Source organism: Chiloscyllium punctatum, chromosome 32 (assembly GCF_047496795.1).
Source record: "Chiloscyllium punctatum isolate Juve2018m chromosome 32, sChiPun1.3, whole genome shotgun sequence".
Classification (NCBI taxonomy): Eukaryota; Metazoa; Chordata; class Chondrichthyes; order Orectolobiformes; family Hemiscylliidae; genus Chiloscyllium; species Chiloscyllium punctatum.
The window spans coordinates 47,370,797-47,390,788 of NC_092770.1; the positions used below are offsets into that span (position 1 = coordinate 47,370,797).

General features: G+C 39.2%; 1 protein-coding gene across 5 annotated transcripts in view; it reads right to left on the minus strand.

Moving 5' to 3' along the window:
- The window catches only part of LOC140458142 (ELKS/Rab6-interacting/CAST family member 1-like), a 917,474-nt gene that overhangs the window by 284,695 nt on the left and 612,787 nt on the right, over window positions 1–19,992 (minus strand). For all 5 annotated transcript variants that reach the window (XM_072552282.1, XM_072552281.1, XM_072552285.1 and 2 more), the window contains one exon: window positions 7,215–7,362. In XM_072552282.1, coding sequence (XP_072408383.1) covers window positions 7,215–7,362 — 148 coding nt within the window. The remainder of the gene's footprint in view (window positions 1–7,214; window positions 7,363–19,992) is intronic.

Genomic DNA, 19,992 nt, shown 5'->3' on the forward strand with positions numbered 1-19,992 from the left:
TGGCAACATTATAACTTTGCTTCTTTGATCTAATACTATCCCTAAATTCCCTTGTTAATTACAACTCTCTCATTTTTCTTAACCTATATCATCAGTCTCTCTTTGGATCAAAATCCTGGCAATCTCTCCTCAACAGCAGTGTGGGATTACCTACACAAAATGGGTGACAGCAATTCAAGAAGTCAACTCATCACCACCTTCTCCAGGGAAACTCAGGAGGCAGCCCAGGAGTAATGTCCACATTCCATGGATGAATAAAAACAAAACTTTTTAGATTTAAGAATCTAGTTTCAAATTAAATTCCATCTTTTCCAAAATTAATAAAAAATTCTAAGATTATAATTCCCTAAAGGTTCTTTTGTAACAAGGTTATTAATTAGCCTTATTCATTGCATAAAGCCAGATCTAAAGTAGCATGGGGTCTCATTGATTCCTCATCATATTGCTCCAGAAAATTATCTCAAACACATTACAGGAATTTTTCCTCTGCTGCTTTGGTGCTCATTCAATTTACCCAATCTATATGTAGATTGAAGTAAACCATGATCACTGCATTTCCTTGCTACTTGTACCTCTAATTTCCTAATTTATAGCATGTGCTACATTAACACCATTATTTTGTGGCCTATATATTACTCTACCACCAATGATTGTTGTCCCTTGCTGTTTCTTAGCCACACCTAACCTGCACATCTTTGGACTGAGGAAGGAAACCATAGCACTCCGAGAAAACTCACACAGATAGGGGAAGAATGTGCAACTTCCACACAGACATTCACCCAAGGCTGGAATTGAACCTGGGTCCCTGGTGCTGACGATCTATCTCAATCTCAACCTGAGGTCCCCAGCATCTCAGATGCCAGTCTTCAGCCAATTCAATTTACTCAATGCGGTAACTAAAAATAACTGAAGACACTGGATCCTGCAAAAGCAATGGGCCCTGATTATATTCTGGAAATACTATTGAATACTTAAGCTCTAGAACTGGTCAAGTCTCGAGCCAATTGGAAAATTGTCCAGATATGGTCTATGCATGAAAATAAAGGGCAAATTCAACATGGCCAATGGTTGCCTTACTTAATAAGCATGCTATCTAATACTTCCAACTTTCATTTCCTACTCCACTGACGTACAAAGGCACCAGAGTGCACCATCTACAAGAGGCATCATAACAGCTTCCCAGGGCTTCTTCAAGAGTGGCTTCCACACCTGCAAACTCTATACTTAGAAAAACAAGGATAGAAGATGCAGTTCTCTTAAAAGACACACACCATCCTGACTTGGAAATATATCGCTGCTCCTTCACTGTGGCTGTGTGAGAATTCTTTTCCTAGCAGCATTGTAAACGTACCTACAACAACTGCAGTAGTTCAAGAAGGCAACTCACCATCATCTTCTCTAGAGCAATTAGGGTTGGGCAATATAAGCTGGCCTCATGTTAGAACACTTGCTGATTTTTCTTTATGCTTATCATTTTCAGTAATGGAGTTGTGAGCTGTGAACTGAGAGCAGTGAGCTAAAGTTGACCTTTGGACTGTTAGCAGAAGCTTACTATATATAAAAAGCAAGCAAACTGATTTTTTTTTGGCTAGTCCTATAGATTATTTACAGATTGATTCTTGTTCAAAGAATGCTGTAGTGTTTCAACTCCAGAGAGGCATTAGTTTGAAACAGATGGAAGGTATGTGGCTGTTAACTGGGCCTAACAAAGAAAATGTTTGAAAAAAAGACAAAGAGAAACTAAAGTTTGCGCTGGTTTTGAACTGTGTGCTTTTGTTAGAAAGGTTATGGCTGCCAAAGGTTTGATTGCTCCCTGATGTTATGGACTAGGCCAGACCCCCTCAAAACATTTCAAAAAAAGAAGTCTTAACTTTGCGAGTTGTTTTAAGCAGGTGTAAAGAGGATATTCCAGGAGTGATGCTTCTGACCCAACTACTTGGTTTTAAACAAAACAGAATTTATTCAAACGATTACCAAATGAAACACAAACAAAAGAGAACAGAACACGGAATAACATAACCTGTCCAAAGACCCAACAGATTATCCCAACTTAACGATGCTATTCCAAATACTTGCAAGAATCTCCATAAACACCCCCTTTGTAAGAAAAGGAAAAGTTCAACATAGGTTCTTATAGGAGAGATGTCAGACAGACAGAGGGAAGATCATCATGGACCAGCTTCTTTGGGTCTAGCAGCTTCACAACAGACTGCTTGCTAAACCAAACCAAAGCAGAGAAAAGCTGAGTAGGGAGAAATGGGCACTCCCCTTTCATTGTACAAGTGTTTTTTTAAACCTGAAAGCCTTTTGCCTGAGGCAGTATCTGTTAGCTATCATCAAATTGGCACTAAAACCCTTCAAACCTAAACCTTTGAGTCTGTGTATACAAACCCTCTGAAATAAAACCAAGAACACATCAGTGTTAAAGAAGCAGCATCATCACACCTGGTTATCCTTTCATTACCAACTTACTGAAAGCTCGATGGATAGAATCTCAGTTAAATGTGTACTCCTTGCAGCCTACTGGAAGCTATTTGCACTGAACAATGTCTTCTGAAACTAAGCAAGATACAATCCCGTTTGCCTGTGATGTTACCAATTGTGGAGACAACTTAGTTGAACTGGCCAGTTATTTATCTCATTTTTCTTTTGATTTATCTCTTAATTATGTCTGTTTGTCTATCTTTGTGAGAGTGGGGACTAGAATTAAAGAAGATTGGATTCAAATCATACACATTGATTAGTTTACCTTGCTGTTTAACTTTGTTCAGCCAAGTTTACTATATTACTGATGAATTGTTAATTCTTTTATTTAAGCTATAAACCTGGGGTCTTGTATCAATTATTCACAAAGTCTGGTTAGGAACCATTGAGGTCAATTTTGAGGTCTTTGAATATCTTAATTATTTATTGTGCTGCATTACAGGATGAGAAAGGCTAATGTGATTTGGCTAATTGTCTTCATGTGGTAACACTAGCCAGTCCCACCCATGTCCCATGAATGAGTTAAAAAAAAGAAAGATTTTCAGGTCAGTTGCACCTGGGAAAAATTGCACATGAAACTCAAGTGGAATTGAAATATCCATGTGAGACTGCTCAGTGTTATGTATGGCGTGGATCCAATGAAATGTTTCTCTCCTCCAGCTTGAGGCAAATAGCATAAAGCATCTGATCAGGCTGAAAAGTCACGGCATATGACTGTTATCCAAAATAGGCATTGATATTCTACTTTATCTATCTTTAGGGATGAGTTGCTGCAAGAACAGAAGGAATTTTGCACATTCTTTGAGTCTGTCATGAGCAGATTGCAACAATGCACAACAGCGTACCTCTGATGTCACTAGAGTTCACGCAAGGGATTTACATCTACGTACATGAAGATTATTATGGATTGTGTAGCATCTCCACAATCATCTCCAGGACAGCACCAAAGAACCAGAAGAGCACAACCAAGTGAAGGTTAAAACTGAGTGAGTAAAAGACAATGCAATAAATCCAATCAAAAAGCACATAGGCCGAATGAACTATACCTAAGGAGTTTAAGAAGGGTATCTGGGTAACAACAGATGAATACTCAGAATTCACTGTCAAGAGTAATAGCTTGATCAGGCTATAAGATGATGAAATATCGGAGTGTCCACATTGGGACGGAGGATCTAGGAGAGGTTGAGATTGCTGACCAGACAGTCAGCAGTAAGACAGTGGGTTAGGGAATGGCAGAGATTGTGAATCAAATGGTTGGCATCAAGAGGGAAAGTTGTGGAGCTTAAATAGGCCAAGAAAGCTTTCTAAGTTTGGTAGCGAGAGTCAAGGACTGTGAGTGCAGAGGCCATGAACTACAGGGCTGGGAACCATAGAGTCATAGAGATGTACAGCATGGAAACAGATCCTTCGGTCCAACCCGTCCATGCTGACCAGATATCCGAACCCAATCTAGTCCCACTTGCCAGCACCCGGCCCATATCCCTCCAAACCCTTCCTATTCATATACCAAACCAAATGCCTCTTAAATGTTGCAATTGTACCAGCCTCCACCACATCCTCTGGCCGCTCATTCCATACACGTACCACCCTCTGCATGAAAAGGTTGCCCCTTAGGTCTCTTTTATATCTTTCCCCTCTCACCCTAAACCTATGCCCTCTAGTTCTGGACTCCCCGACCCCAGGGAAAAGACTTTGTCTATTTATCCTATCCATGCCCCTCATAATTTTGTCAACCTCTATAAGGTCACGTGTCAGCCTCCGACCCTCCAGGGGAAACAGCCCCAGCCTGTTCAGCCTCGCCCTGTAGCTCAAATCCTCTAACCTTGGAAATATCCTTGTAAATCTTTTCTGAACCCTTTCAAGTTTCACAACATCTTTCCGATAGGAAGGAGACCAGAACTGCACGCAATATTCCAACTGTGGCCTAACCAATGTCCTGTACAGCCGCAACATGACCTCCTAACTCCTGTACTCAATACTCTGACCAATAAAGGAAAGCATATCAAACGCCTTCTTCACTATCCTATCTACCTGCAACTCCATTTTCAAGGAGCTATGAACCTGCACTCCAAGGTCTCTTTGTTCAGCAACACTCCCTACGACCTCACCATTAAGTGTATAAGTCCTGCTAAGATTTGCTTTCCAACCAGAAATAGAAATTCACTTGCATTGCCATAGCCTCTATGGCTGTGAGCCAAGACCTGGAAGATGGGATTAGTGTATTTAGATCTTTGCTGTCCAAATGGACTGAATGGCATCCTTTAGTGCTGTACACATCTATGCATCTAGAAATCTATGAGCATAGGTCAAGGGGGAGCAAATGCTGCTCCAAAAAACTGATTCTATGTCAGACCAGGCACAAACTGACATTAAAACAAAATTTGTGATGCGATATATGAATAAGGGTCCATTAACCTCCTAACATTAAAGTGTTATTAGTTCAGTTGAAAAAATAGGCAAATGTATTTCAGCAAAAAAGTTTCTGTTGCATTTGCTGCCAATGAGAGATCTTCATGTACTTCATAAAATTTTAAGAATTGTAGAAGAAAGAGATGGAATCACTGAGAAGGCATCACAGGAAATACTGGGCACACAGCCAAGGGTTTTCTGCCTATTTCTTGGGAATGTCAAATCACAAAATCAGTCTTGCATATAGAAAACTATGCTATTCAGCAAGAAAATTCACAAGTTTGCTTGTAAACATACCTATTACTAAAATAAAACCACCAAAAAAGTTACGATTTCTTGCACGGAGCAGCACACCGAGTAGGGTCTCATGAGTACAAACAGCCCTAATATTTTGTGAACCTATTTGGTCAACCAATTTCAGGCATAACATCAACAAGTGCAAGAATACACTGAATTATTTCCTCTCATTGCTGTATACCATTTCCTTTTTGTAAAATAATGTGACAACGGTGTTAAAATTCCATTTCTGCTCAAATATTCCCAAGCTTTGGCCGACTCCATGTCTTCCTCACCTGCTCTCCAAGGTCATTCAGCTCCTCAGTATTTTACAGATCAGTTTGTCTAGCATTTCCTTTTTGAGATGGAATTGAAATAAGGCGTGAATCCCATTTCTAAAGCAAATTTCTGTCAAACTTGTCCTATCCCCTAGATTGAGGGTAGATTGTTATAAGTGGTGAGCTTCTGATGCAATTCCCACCGAAAAGAGAGCCACTGCTGTAAGGATGGTAAATTCAGATGGTGCTGCCAGAAATGTACTGAAGTACCAGAAGGAGACCAAAAGTTCTCAGAGGATCTTAAAGTGCCCCAATCTCCCACTTTGCCAAGACCAGCATTGTCAGCAGTGTTTAGGACTTACTGGAAGGAGAGGTAGCAATAACTCCAAAAAAACTACCTTAGATTCTTTCTGGATGTTTGCTAGTATTTGCAACCTCCTTCCAAATGACAGGAACAGTGTTAAATGCAGCAGACTGGCAGGAGATCCTTCTGGAAATGAGTTCATCATTGATTTTCATGTGGGAGGTGAGGAAGGAGCAGCCATTGGTAATCCTCCTGTGTCAGGCAGCTGCAAACGGAGTAATGGCTCATGGGTTAAATGTGCCTTCATGCTTGTCCATGATCACAAAGGAGAATTTTGTCCATGCTGTTCTGAGCCAGCCATGTATGAAATAACTCTCGCAAGTTATTATGCAACTCCCTATATTTTGACAAAGAGTACAACTGTACTGTGAAGTATGTATAAAATATCCAAATAATCAGACTATAAACTCCAACAAATCACATATCACCACTGTTCAGGTTTATCATTTTCCTCCTTCTCACAACCATAATCTGTAACATTTTCAAGACTCATTATATGACAGATCCATCTACATTTTTCCTCACTATCTCAGTAGTCTTACTCCCTTGAAGCCTTTCCCCCAGCTCTAGCCCCACTTCTGCTGCTCGCTGTTAAGTCTTGCTATCCATTTCAGGCTCAGATTTCACCAATTGTTCCTATGCCTCCTAGATCAGAGTTATAATGTATTTTATTTACTCTTTTTAAAGACAGCGAGCATATTAAATAAACAAAATGAAAACATAAACACAATTTGTAGTGTCATAATTGTACCCAAATTAAAAATATATGCACAATGCATTCAAAACAACGATGAGTGTTACCTTGCACAAATAACCTAATTTAAGGTTTAGGACACAAAAGGTAAAAACAAGTTGTAAGCTAAATATTGAGGCAGAATTTTTAAAAAAATAATTTCATAGAGAGAACAGACAAGTGAAAAAAATAATTATTTTTCAGTATAAAATCTTAAAAATATTATGTGAGCAACACCAGAATTATCAAAATGATATAATTTATTATGGTTATTGGTCCATTCAAATGTTATATATTAATGAGACATTTACATCAGTCACGTTTTCCAAATTTATTCTTATATGAACAGATTCTGTTTACTGTAGTCTATTGTATTAGACAATTCTAAGTGAATTGTGCTAATGTGTGCTCTCATGTATCAAAATGCACATGCTTACCAAAGATTAATTGTCATGCTTAAAACCTGACTCTCACCATACTATGTCACACATTATTATCATCTGCTCTGACAGGATTTCAGAGAAATTTTGATGTTTTTGGTGGGTTAACGCACATATATTAAGTGATGAAAACTTTATGTTGAAACATTGCTCCAAACCTAAGGAGATTAACATGCTATTCCTGAGCAAAACTGTGCTGCTGAAAACGCATAGAACTGATGCACACTGACCTGCTGTTTGAGTTGCTGCACTAATCTATCTTTTTCCCTCTTTAGTGATGCTACTTCCTCCTGTGTCTTCTTCTTCTTGGATGAAGAGAGTTCCAGTAAAGCGATGTTAGCATCTTTTTCACTGATGGCTGCTAGCAGTGCTTCTTGCCTGAAAGGTAACCAGAAACAAAATAAATAATCAAACACCACATACCCCTTTAGGTATTAACGCTAACTTTTCAAAATAAATGATAGTGGCCAATAATTATAAACATTTCTATTTTTCTATCATTATAAGCATAGTCTTGAAGTTCAAACTGATACTAAGGATATGCAAATGTCAAGTCCACAGCAAAAACTCTCTTCAGTACTATTTTTAAAAATAGAGATATCATTGCAACAAAGTTTACATTTAATGATGAACACAGAATTCTAGTGACATTCTGTTTGTAAACCTTTGATGAACATTAATGCAATGAAAGAAATATCACAAAAAACTTTTCCTGGCATTACATCATTATTGTACTGCCTCTGTACATCGTGTTCTTACAATAAAATGATGCACAATTATTTAGCTCTTCTCCCTCAGGCATAAAGACATTGAAGCCTTTATACATACTGCAAAATACTTTGACCAAAAAAAAAGTCAACTCTCATGTTCACCTACCCCCAACCACCTCCATCTTGATCTGTGTCAAATGGATTGTTTGTTCACTTTTTCTGATTTCTGGGTTGCAAATCAATTTGCTGTGTGTGAAACTTTGAAGAATTGATGGGTTGATTTTCTTCAATAACTCAGCATAATATGCTGCAATACTGAGTAATATTAGTAGTATTAACCACACCTCAAGAACTAAGAAAATAAGGTAAACAAACTCAGGCTGTTTAAATGAACTTACATGCTACATGTTGCTAAATCAGGAAGCACATATGAGCAGCATGGAAAAAGACATTCTTGCAATAGAAGACTCTGCTATCTCAGGCTACCACATCAAAGTAATAAGCAATTCAGGGACAGCGACTTGTGACCTTCAACTGAGACGTTTGTAAGGTCAACACAACCATTATGATACTCATGTACAAAACAGTGGTCAAACCTCATATGAGCTACACTTTTATCTACATCTCAATAGTATATATCTACTTATCCATATAATACAAATAAAACACTTGCATACTTTCCTGTCTGACACACTGCACTTTCTGTATCACCTTTAATACTGATAAAATCATATTTGTTATACTGATAAAATCAATCGATATTTGTAGTTCATTGGTTCGTTTCACATTCATGTACTCGTGGAAAAGTTGAACTTTTTAGACTATTTTTAAGGTTAAATTTAAGGGGTTGACTATCATGTCGATTCTTTTGAGGGGCTGAAATTCATACTATAGTTCAAAATACTGTATCATTAACAAAAGCCCAATTGATCTCTAAACCAATAAAGAAAAAAAAACCCGCGAAGAATTGTGGTAATTACCAATAGTAACTTTTTATTCATACATACAAAAAGTGAAGTAGAAATATAATAGGGCTTTAAATTACAATTACGTGGTACAGCTTAAATTAAATATGTCAAATGCAAAAGTTCATTAAAATCCTGCAAAATCACGCTGTTCAACATCTTCAGCCCAAAGAGCTGAATTACTTCATAACCTGGAGGCATTTTTACACAAAATGTGAGGAAATTTCAAAATCTCACCTAGGTATACGACTGTATGGCACAAATGCTACAGGGGAACTGAGTTGCACGCAAATCGAGGTTGTCACCTGACTAACGTAATGCATCTTAAACTTTCACACTAGATTGGAGTGAACTGTGCATCAAAACACATAATAGTATTAAAAAAAACTCATTTCCTCATCGTAACATTTATATACAGGACTATACCTTGACTCTCCAATGTTGATCTGTTATCTGTGAAGAACTAGGGTCAACTTACATGAGATAGATGGAAAATTCCACATTTTTTGGCCAAAAATAGGGGGTTGGCATTTATATGAGAAAAACTTTTACTCGATTATATACTGTATTAGATTTAACAAGTTTAACAAATTTAATGTTGCAATCAGCAAGTAACTAAGAAGTGACTAAGAAAATCAAAAGGTTGGAAATCAAAAATGGGTCCCTGGTATCACCTAGATAACAAACAACAAGAGGAATTAATCAAGTTATTTAAACTACTTTGAAACTCCTTTTGGTTACCACCCTGAACCCAATCAAAAAAATTGGGATTTTGGAAATAAGCTTTAAGGTATAGTCATTACAAAATATACAAGAAACAATTAAACATCGGCATGTGTTCTATGTTTAAAATGTGCATTACAATAAATTATATTGGAAACTGGAAGTTCTCTGTAAAACCAAGTGCTTGAGTTAATTAGCTTTTCAGAATTATCAATGGCAGCTGAAGCACTCAACAACTACAGTTTCCAGCACTCATCTATGACAACAACTCCCAAGATGTACAATCTGTGTATGCACTATGGAACATTCTTCTGCATCAATGTAACATTCTGCAGCTAGTCTGGGCATGACCAGAAGATTCTTACTTCCTTGGGTACAAGACTAATTAATCTGGCAATAATTTTGATGTGAGTTTTGACAGTGACGTTTTTTGGTAGGTAATGAGAAGGATCTAGAAATAGGCAGACAACAAAAAAGGTTGAGAAAGAAAAAGAAAAAAAAATAACACAGAGAGATATGGATTAGAATAGGGTGGCTATATGCCCAATGTCCTATATGTCTGCATGTGGTAGCACCTCAAATTGTGAATGATTCTTCCTCTTGAGAAGAACTTGCATGTGCAGTCTGTTAACATTGGGACACTGTAGTACAGGAACTATGACATAATTCTGGATAAGAGATTCTCCCATTCCTAATACCTGCCTTAGAGTTACTGGTTGGGTAGAGATGCTTTCACTGCACAGGGACCAATCTCTCCAGGAGACCCTGGTGCACTCTTCCTTCACTTCCAACACAATCCCCCATCACCCCCCCCCCACCCCTCCACAGCACTTTCCCCTGCAACCAGTGAAGGTGTAACACCTGCCCATTTACCTCTTCCCTCCTCAGTATCCAAGGGCCCAAACATAGCTTCCAGGTGAAGCAGCACTTTACCTGCACTTCTCACAATATGGTCTCCTCCACATTGGGGAAAGGAAGCATATACTTGGTGACTGCTTTGTGGAACTTTTACATTCTGCCTAGAAAAGAGACCCTGCCTTTCCAGTTTCCAGCTATTTTGACACAACAACTTGTTGCCAAGCCAACATCTCTGTCTCAGGCTTGCTCCAGTATTGAGTTCAATAATTTTAGGGCCTGAACTTCCCATTGTCCTAGTCCCCTGTCCCACACGAAGCCTTGTTATCACATAGTCTGCAATTACACACTACCTATTGTTAGCCATCAACAGTCTCCATTAACAGCTATTCACCTTCCAAGCCAGATCGTTATCAAATCCCTTGACTGTCCAACTATTCTTTTTTTCTCTTTGGGCTCTATCCCTACCCATTGTTTATTTCTGCCCCCTTCTTCCTACATTTAAATTGACATTTTTCTAGCTACTATCAGTTCTGCGGAAGGGCCACCAGACCTGAAATGTTAACTTTGATTTCGCTTCACAGATGCTGCTAGACCTGCTGAACCTTTCCAGCAACTTCTGTTTTCATTTCAGAATTACAGCATCTGCAGTTCTTTCAGTTTTTACATACTACCATTTGTCAGGAAGATGCAATTATCTCAGTTAATTTCTACAGTTTTTGAAAAAAATTGTTTCAGAATGAAATCTATTTGCCTTTCCAGATCACTGACCAAAAGGGCTTTATAACATTGTATTTCCTGATCAAGCTCTGTCTGGCAGGAATTCAAACACAACTGAGCATGTCCCTGGCATCAGAGAAACCAGACAGTGTGGAAACAGGCCATCTGCCCAACAAGTCCACACTGACCCTCTGAAGAGTAACGCACCCAAACCCATTCCCCTATATATTACTCTGTAATTCCTTTGGCTAATGCACCTAACCTACACATCCTTGAACACTATGGGCAATTTAGCTTGGCCAATTCATCTAATCTGCACATTTTTGGACTGTGGGAGGAAACCTGGGCACCTGCAGGAAACCCACGCAGACACAGGAAGAATATGCAATCTCCACACAGACAGTTGCCCAAGGCTGGAATCGAACCTGGGTCCCTGGCGTTATGAGGCAGCAGTGCTAACCACTGAGCTGTTCAGTGACCTGTCTACGAGTACCAGACAGTTGGATGAGATGATGACATGAACATTCCACATCTTTTTTTCTCTTCAAAGAATAAATCCATTGGCCAAAGTGTTTCTTTTACCCAGAAAGCCAGATTTCTGTAGAGAAATCCATTCGTTTCCTTCACCTGATGCATGTAGGAGTGTGTGTGTATAATGTTTAGGTTAATTTAGAGGGAGAAGCATTTATGTTACAAACGGTATAAGTTAGCCAGTTTGGAGTTCCACTGAACACATTCTGCTTTATAATTAACCAATAATTTTAAATTTATTTAAAATAAAACCTAGTTGATAGATCTTTTTACTTAAATCCTGACAGATAAGGTGCACATGAATTGTGAGATCTGAGATGTGATATCTGAAATATACTGGACCTGTTTCCACTTGTTTGTACACATAATGCTCAGTCCTCTGTGGCACTGCACTTGGCAAAACAACAATCAAGCACATCTGGGAAATTAGCTGGCCATCTCAGTAACTGAGATTTTAATAGACAATTTGTATTGTGACCCATGGAGTAATGGTACTATTCCAGCAGCAATCACATATCTGTATAGACGTGAACACAGGAATGAGAATATATTAAAAAAGCAGAACATATGACTGAAAAATGGGTTCCCTGGTCAAAAGAATCTTCTGGCTATGCTTAATTTTACTTTCCTATGTACAATGCAACACAGGACTGTGTAGCGTATTCAAACACAATGTAAACAGGTCCAATACATTTAATATATCACATCAGATCTCACAATGTAGGTGCATCTCAGAAAGGCCATAACTAAATGGCTAAATGTGGGCGGCACGGTGGCACAGTGGTTAGCACTGCTGCCTCACAGCGCCTGAGACCCGGTTTCAATTCCCGCCTCAGGCGAATGACTGTGTGGAGTTTGCACATTCTCCCCGTGTCTGCGTGGATTTCCTCCGGGTGCTCTGGTTTCCTCCCACAGTCCAAAGATGCGCAGGTCAGGTGAATTGGCAATGCTAAATTGCTCGTAGTGTTAGGTGAAGGGGTAAATGTAGGGGTATGGGTGGGTTGCGCTTTGATGGGTCGGTGTGGACTTGTTGGGCCGAAGGGCCTGTTTCCACATTGTAAGTAATCTAATGTAAGTAATCTAATCTAAATATTCTTGGGGAAAAAAATGCATGAACAAAAGAAAAAAGACACTTGGTAATCTTGGGTACACCTATACAGAATAGTCATATCGTGTGGTCTTAAAGGGTGAAGCAATATTAAACATAAATCTAATTTAGTAGAATGACACATATAATTCATAAAGTAATTAATCCTCTTAGATGAATGTGAGCAAAATTACCTAAGTTCTATTCATAAGATTTTAATACTTTTAAAGACATTATCCAAATTAGGTTTGACACACAGTAAAAGTACTTATAACTCTACTAGTGATTGTTACAGCATTCCTGATATGCTGGTTTTGTTAATTTAATTTTGCTCCCTTTTCGTTAATCTGTAGGAGTTATTTGAGGAAATATTGTCAAATAGTTTGACTACAGGAGTTTCATTTGTGCATTATGCCAGAGAATAACTTGCAGCCACAGGCAAATGCATTGACAACAGATGTTCCACAAATTTGCCCTGCACAGGAAAACTGTGCTGGGAAACCAACAAGGAATACCATTACCCTGATGCACTCTCAGGCAAATTTGGCAAATGAAAGTTAACTGACGATCTAAACTTTGCACAGAAGGGACTTCCTGCGTTTTAAGTGCTGATATTAACTCAGAGAAAGTTCCACAGGCAGAAGCGGTGTATGAGACTTTGCTTCTGGCATTCTGTGAACAGTTTTTTGATTGATGAAGAATATTTTAGTGCAGCTGCAGCAGCTCTAATATAATTGGTATAAATATGGATGTCTGGCTGAAATGCCAAAATCCCTGCACTGGTCTCAATGTGTTGCTAAAGAGTCTAGTCCAGTAACTCAATAGCATTGATCTGCATTAATGTAGTATCTTTATCCTAGGCGTTTCAGAAAGATTTAAGTATTCAAATGAAAATTCTAATTAAGTTATTAAAAGACATAAAAGTTATTTCAATAAATTAATGGAAAAATATTAATTTCTAATTTGTTTTACTGATGATTAAAATCTTGTTTTGAACATTCCTGGCTGAAACTTACACATGGATCAGATTTATCTGGCATCAAGCAGTACAGCAGACTATCGATACAGTCCATCAAAGATATCAGGGCACATTTTTGCTCTCCAGATGGAGAATGCAAATTGTGTTATTACTTGGCTTGTTACACTTCCCTTTGGAGACAGAGACCCAATAGATTGGATTTTCCAGGCCATTGGGTGCTGGGGTTGAGTCAGGCCCACTGCCTCAGAAGCAAATGACAGGGGGGCACAGGGGCCAGTGAGTTCCAAGGCACGCTATTTAAAACCTCTGCATCAGATATCTGGAATATTCCCCCAGTTTGTTTGGTTAGATATTAGACATTCTAGCCACTGCTCCTCACTCTCCATAAAACTCCACCAACTTCCCATGCCTTATCCATCCCAACTCATGAACTTTGCCTGCGTGGTTCTTTGTAGCTCCAAAGCCAACCTAATGCAAATCCAAATTGCCATGATCCCTTATAGCACCAGAACAACTTAAAACAAACTCAAGTCCCACCCCACCTAATATCCTTTTACCTTAAATTCCAACTCATCCATTAATCAACACGGGTGGCTCCAGAGAATCAAAATTGTTCTGCATAAACAATTTTAAATGAATATATGTCTCCCTCTAGGATTTGCACTTTCTGAGACAACAAACATGTTGGAAGCAAGATCTTACCAAAATTCTCCCTGAGATCCAAGTTAGTTCATTACCAAATCCTCGTGGTAGAATGTTTACATAATATTTACCCACTGGTGCACTTAGGTAGGACTTTCCTATCATGAATACTTATAAAGTCAATTCCCATTGTAATTGTGTAATTTTTAAAAATGGGCATTTTCTTTTTAGATTAGATTACTTACAGTGTGGAAACAGGCCCTTCGGCCCAACAAGTCCACACCGCCCCGCCGAAGCGTAACCCACCCATACCCCTACATCTACATCTACCCCTTACCTAACACTACGGGCAATTTAGCATAGCCAATTCACCTGACCTGCACATCTTTGGACTGTGGGAGGAAACCGGAGCACCCGGAGGAAACCCACGCAGACACGGGGAGAACGTGCAAACTCCACACAGTCAGTCGCCTGAGGCGGGAATTTAACCCGGGTCTCAGGCGCTGTGAGGCAGCAGTGCTAACCACTGTGCCACCGTGCCACCGTGTGACACCTTTCTTATCCTCAACACATGGCAAATCACTTCAAACTCAACAAATCTAAATTGTGTTCCTGGTGTAAGGAAAGCTTAAGGTAAGCAACATATTTCATGTAAAAAGTATTTTAAATTTATGAATACATTAGCAATGGAATCCAAAGAGTTGCACCTTCAAGCCGTTTCACTTAAGTTTGCCTCAGCCACCTTTGCCTTTTACTTAAAATCTGAAACATGAATAGGTCTATGCTGGTGTAATTATACAAAACAGGTATTTTATTTATTTGTTACCAATGAGACTTAATATGAGAGGTTCAAGTAATTAAGTTACTTGAACCAAAAAACACAAGAATCTGAATTTTAGTTCTGGGGTCAGTAAACCTCCAGGTCCTAAATCTAGGTTGGGGTCACCACCTGATGCCCAATGTGATTTTCAATGAGCTGGAAAATTAGTGGCCAGTGAGTATGCTCTCCAGATGGGGTCGCCAAAGACTCGAAGGCCATTTGAGGTGCCACCTGAAGAATTTTGAAATAGTGGAATTGAAACTAGCCACAGATGCCAGACTCATGATTGCTGGGGGAGTCAAAACTGATTAATGGAGTGCATAGGTCTAGTCTGTTGCTCCTAGGAGATCTCTTCCGTACCTGGGCCAGGTTTCTGCTTCAGCAGGGCCCCACATGTAGAGATTGGTCTTTACAGGTCCTTACTGATTCTAAATTAGTTACTCCAGTGCTTGTGCATAGCTAGTCATTACTCCCAGCCCCATTACTATCATGGTTGAGAGTCACATGTTAGCATGTCAGCTAGTACCTTGAAATTGCATGCCCATTTGATTTCAGTGTGACCTTTGTAGCCATTTAGAAATTCAGCCTCACATTTCTATTCCAAAGATCCAAGTTGGAAACTCTTGCAAAGGATGCTGATGCACATATGTCTCATCTGCATTTTTAAGGGTCTGAAGGTAAAGGTGACAAAGGAACATCAAATTATGACATTTGTTGCAACTCCCATGGAATCATCTCCTTTAAAGCAAATTACTTTGATGTGAGGATTCAAACCAACTGAGGAGAGGTAAAAGGTAGGGTATTCAGACTTGGGTTGGCTGAGGGAATAGCTCAGAAAATTAGACTGCTACAAGTAAATTAGCTTTCTTATGATAGTCAGAAGTAGAGATGTTTACTGAGGAAATTTGAGAGCTGGGCCTGGGAACCTGAAGCCCTATTCTCCAGATCATGGAACAATAAAAATTGGAAACGCATTAAGAGGCCAGATTTAGTGGATTGCAGAGAACTGAGGACTGTAGGGGTGGGAAAGTCCAGAGATATAATGGAATAGAATCTTAAAGTGATTTGAAAATAAGGGATAAGAATTGAAAAATTGAAGCATTACTGAACTGGGAGCCAATGTAGCTTAGCAACATAGGGTAATGAGTGAACTGAGTAGGGTGCTCAGTTAAAATACATGTGCACAGTTTTGGAGGAAGATGGTGTGATCAATCACAACAAAGGCTGAAGACAGGTCAAGAAAAATGAGAAGGAATGGTTTACCAAATCTACAGTCACATAGAATGCCATTTGCAACTTTGATAAATGCTGTTTCAATGCTTTTGCAGAGGCAGAAATCTGACAGCAACAACTTAGTTGCATTAGAAACGGGCACACAAAAGTCAAGGCTATTACAGATGAAGGAGAACTGGATGGGTCTGTAGAACTCTGTCCTCGACTGGGTATAGCTATGTGTCCCACGAGTTACTTTGGTACTCAATAATAACCAATGTTCCTTTCCAGTCAGGTTTCGTGATTTATTCCAAACCTATTACAAAATCTTTCATCCGAGTGTATTCACGCCAATTTTCTTTAATTATAAATTCCCATAGTCACATTCACAGTCATAAAGGTACAGAAATGTGAAACTACAGTTTTATGGGAGATGAGAAAAAGTCTTTAGAACAGAGAAAGTGAAGAGCAGATTTAATTTTTAAAAAACTATTCAAGATTATGCAGGGTATTAATTAGGACAAATAAGTATTTCTCTTTGCAGAAGGTCGGTAATCAGAGGCCACGGTTAAAAATTGTCAACAGAAACAGAAGACAGTAAATTTATATACCCAGTAAAAATCTGACCACCAATTCTGTCGGTGGACACGGCATTCAAATTCAAACTACGCAGGCTGTTTCTTGTATCTCAGATGTCTTTAAGACCTTAGACATTGTATCTGTCTTCAACGCTTTTCCCTTAGTTTCTGTAACACTATATTGTTAATCACAGTGAAGCTATATTTATATTGACAAAGAAAAAGCAAAATATTGCTGAAACTTTAAATCGGAAATAAAAAAATCAGAAAGAACTGAAAGAAATTAGTAAATCAGGCAACTTGTGCAAGGACAGGAAGAAGAATGACACTGGACTTTGATGCCATTGTGAAAAGCAGCGACAAACTGATTTGATCACATTAAGACTTGGTCATGTGTAAGCTAGGGTTTAGTTAATGTACACAATATGTCTTTGCGGTTATATAATTATAATAGTAAAGGTTTAATGTGTATTTTTAGCAAGATATCTCCTTTTTATGATTGTATGTTTCTTGAGTGATTATGGCTGTATGTCTCATATAATTTTCATGTGCAGATGTGGCCATTCAACTGAAAGGTTCGTCCATGCCTCTTTAACAGCATCTCCCAAACCCATAACTTGCACCATCCAAGAAGAATATCTGAAAGCACGTCATTCTGACTTGGAATCAATATGCTGGATCTGTCTACCTTAACAGCATTGTCTTATGTCCATACTTCTGCAAAGGCTTACGAAATTCTCCTCAAGGGTAATTATCAATGAGCAATAAATGCTGGCAATTGGCAAAACTCACATCCCATGAATAAATAAAAACAAAAACATAATCAAGGTGTTTAGAGAAGAATGGCCTTGAAGATTCTTCTGTAAAGTTGGACTAGAATTCTATCAGTGAACCACAGGCACTATTTCATCATTGTTCTAGTGACAGAAGAGGATCAAGAAATTTAAGCCCTAAGCAACCTTTCAAGTTGAGAATTACATCTAGTGGATAGGCACATCAGAGCAGTCCATATTTGATATAACAATTACTACAATGAAATAAGGTGCATTTCACAATATCAAATATACTTCAACACTGTACATTAGTATTAAATTGAGATACAACAGCAAAGCAAGATTCCCCCCAAGTAAATCAGTGGTTGATTGTTACCTTTTCGGATGAGGTAGATTACAAAATGATTTTAATGCACGTGAAGACCTTGATTAATTAGTTTCAAATTGTCACACCGAGGGAAGAATCTATTTAGATTGATTTACTGTCTTCAAGAATGCAGACGAAGGTGATGACAATGGCCATCAATGACAATTACATTTTCAGAAGCGATGTTAATAGGTGCCATGTACTGAAGATCCTGCAATTGCTCTTTACAGTTTGAATCTTCTGGGAATACCATGGGGAAATGATAAATTTCAGACATATTTGAGACAAGTGCAAGAGACCCCGGGGGAAGTACCTGTCACGAACAGGTGGAATCTCTTGGAAACCTTAGAGACAGATGTCACTGCCAGTCCAGGGTGGTTTGCTTCCAGTTCCTCGGGCTGGAGAGGACAGGAACAGGGAGATAATGGACTTGAACGTGTGGTTGGGGAACTGGTGAAAGAAGCAAGGATTTAAATTCTTGGATCACTGGGGCATGTTTAGCGGTAAGGATAAATTATACAAGAGGGACGGGTTGCACTTTAATAGGCGGGGAACCAGCATTATGGCTGGTAGGTTTGCCACTGCAACACAGCTGCGTTTAAACTAAATATTGGGGGGGGGGGGAAACAAACAGGAAGTTTAAGAAGGAAGTTAAAGGGAAAGTTAGAACAAGAGAAGTCAAGAAAGACAACAGAATCAATGGAGCAGAAAAAAAAGGATCATGCCGTAAGGTCAAGTGAAATAGGGATTGATAGGAAGGATGAGGGGAGTAACAAATTAAAAATATCATATATGAATGCACGAAGCATTGGAAATAAGGTGGATGAGCTTGAGGCTCATTTAGAAATTGGCAGTTACGAAGTTGTGGGGATAACCGAGACATGGCTTCAAGTGGACAGGGCCTGGGAAATGAATATTCAAGGCTACATGTACTATCGTAAGGACAGACTGACTGGCAGAGGGGGTGAGGTGGTCCTGTTAGTAAGGAATGATATTCAGTCCCTTGCGCGGGGTGGGGGGGGGACCTAGAATTAAGGGATGTAGAGTCAGTATGGACAGAGCTGAGAAATTCTAAGGGTAGAAAGAACCGAATGGGAGTTATCTACAGGCCCCCAAACAGTAGCCTGGATGTAGTGTGTAAGTTGAATAAGGAGCTGAAATTGGCCTGTCGCAAAGATATTACTACAGTTGTTATGGGGGATTTCAACATGCAGGTCGATTGGGAGAATCAGGATGGTACTGGACCCCAAGAAAGGGAGTTTGCGGAGTGCCTCCGAGATGGATTCTTAGAACAGCTTGTGCTGGAGCCTACCAGGGAGAAAGCAATTCTGGATCTGCTGTTGTGCAACGAACTGGATTTGATCAGGGACCTCGAAGTAAAGGAGCCATTAGGAGGTAGTGACCACAATACAATCAGCTTCAATCTGCAGTTTGAAAGGGAGAGGGTAGAATCGGAAGTGACAATATTTCAGTTAAATAAGGGGAACTATGGAGCTATGAGGGAGGAGCTGGCCAAAGTTCAATGGTGCAATACCCTAGCAGGGATGGCAGTAGAACAAGAATGGCAGGTATTTCTGGGTATAATGCGGAAGATGCAGGATCAGTTCATTCCAAAAAGGAAGAAAGATCCTAAGGGGAGGCAGGGGTGGCCATGGCTGACGAGGGAAGTTAAGGACCAAATAAAGACAAAAGGGAAAAAGTGTAACATAGCAAAGATGAGTGGGAAATCAGAGGACTGGGAAGCTTTTAAAGAACAACAGAGGATAACTAAAAAGGAAATACGCAAAGAAAAAAATAAGGTACGAAAGTAAACTGGCCAAAAATATAACGGAGGATAGTGAAGGCTTTTTTAGGTATGTGAAAAGAAAAAAAATGGTTAAGACTCAAATTGGGCCCTTGAAGACAGAAACGGGCGAATTTATTATGGGGAACAAAGAAATGGCAGAAGAGTTGAATTGGTACTTTAGATCTGTCTTCACTGGGGAAGACACGAGCAATCTCCCAGATGTAATAGTGGCTGAAGGACCTGAACTGAAGGGAATTTAT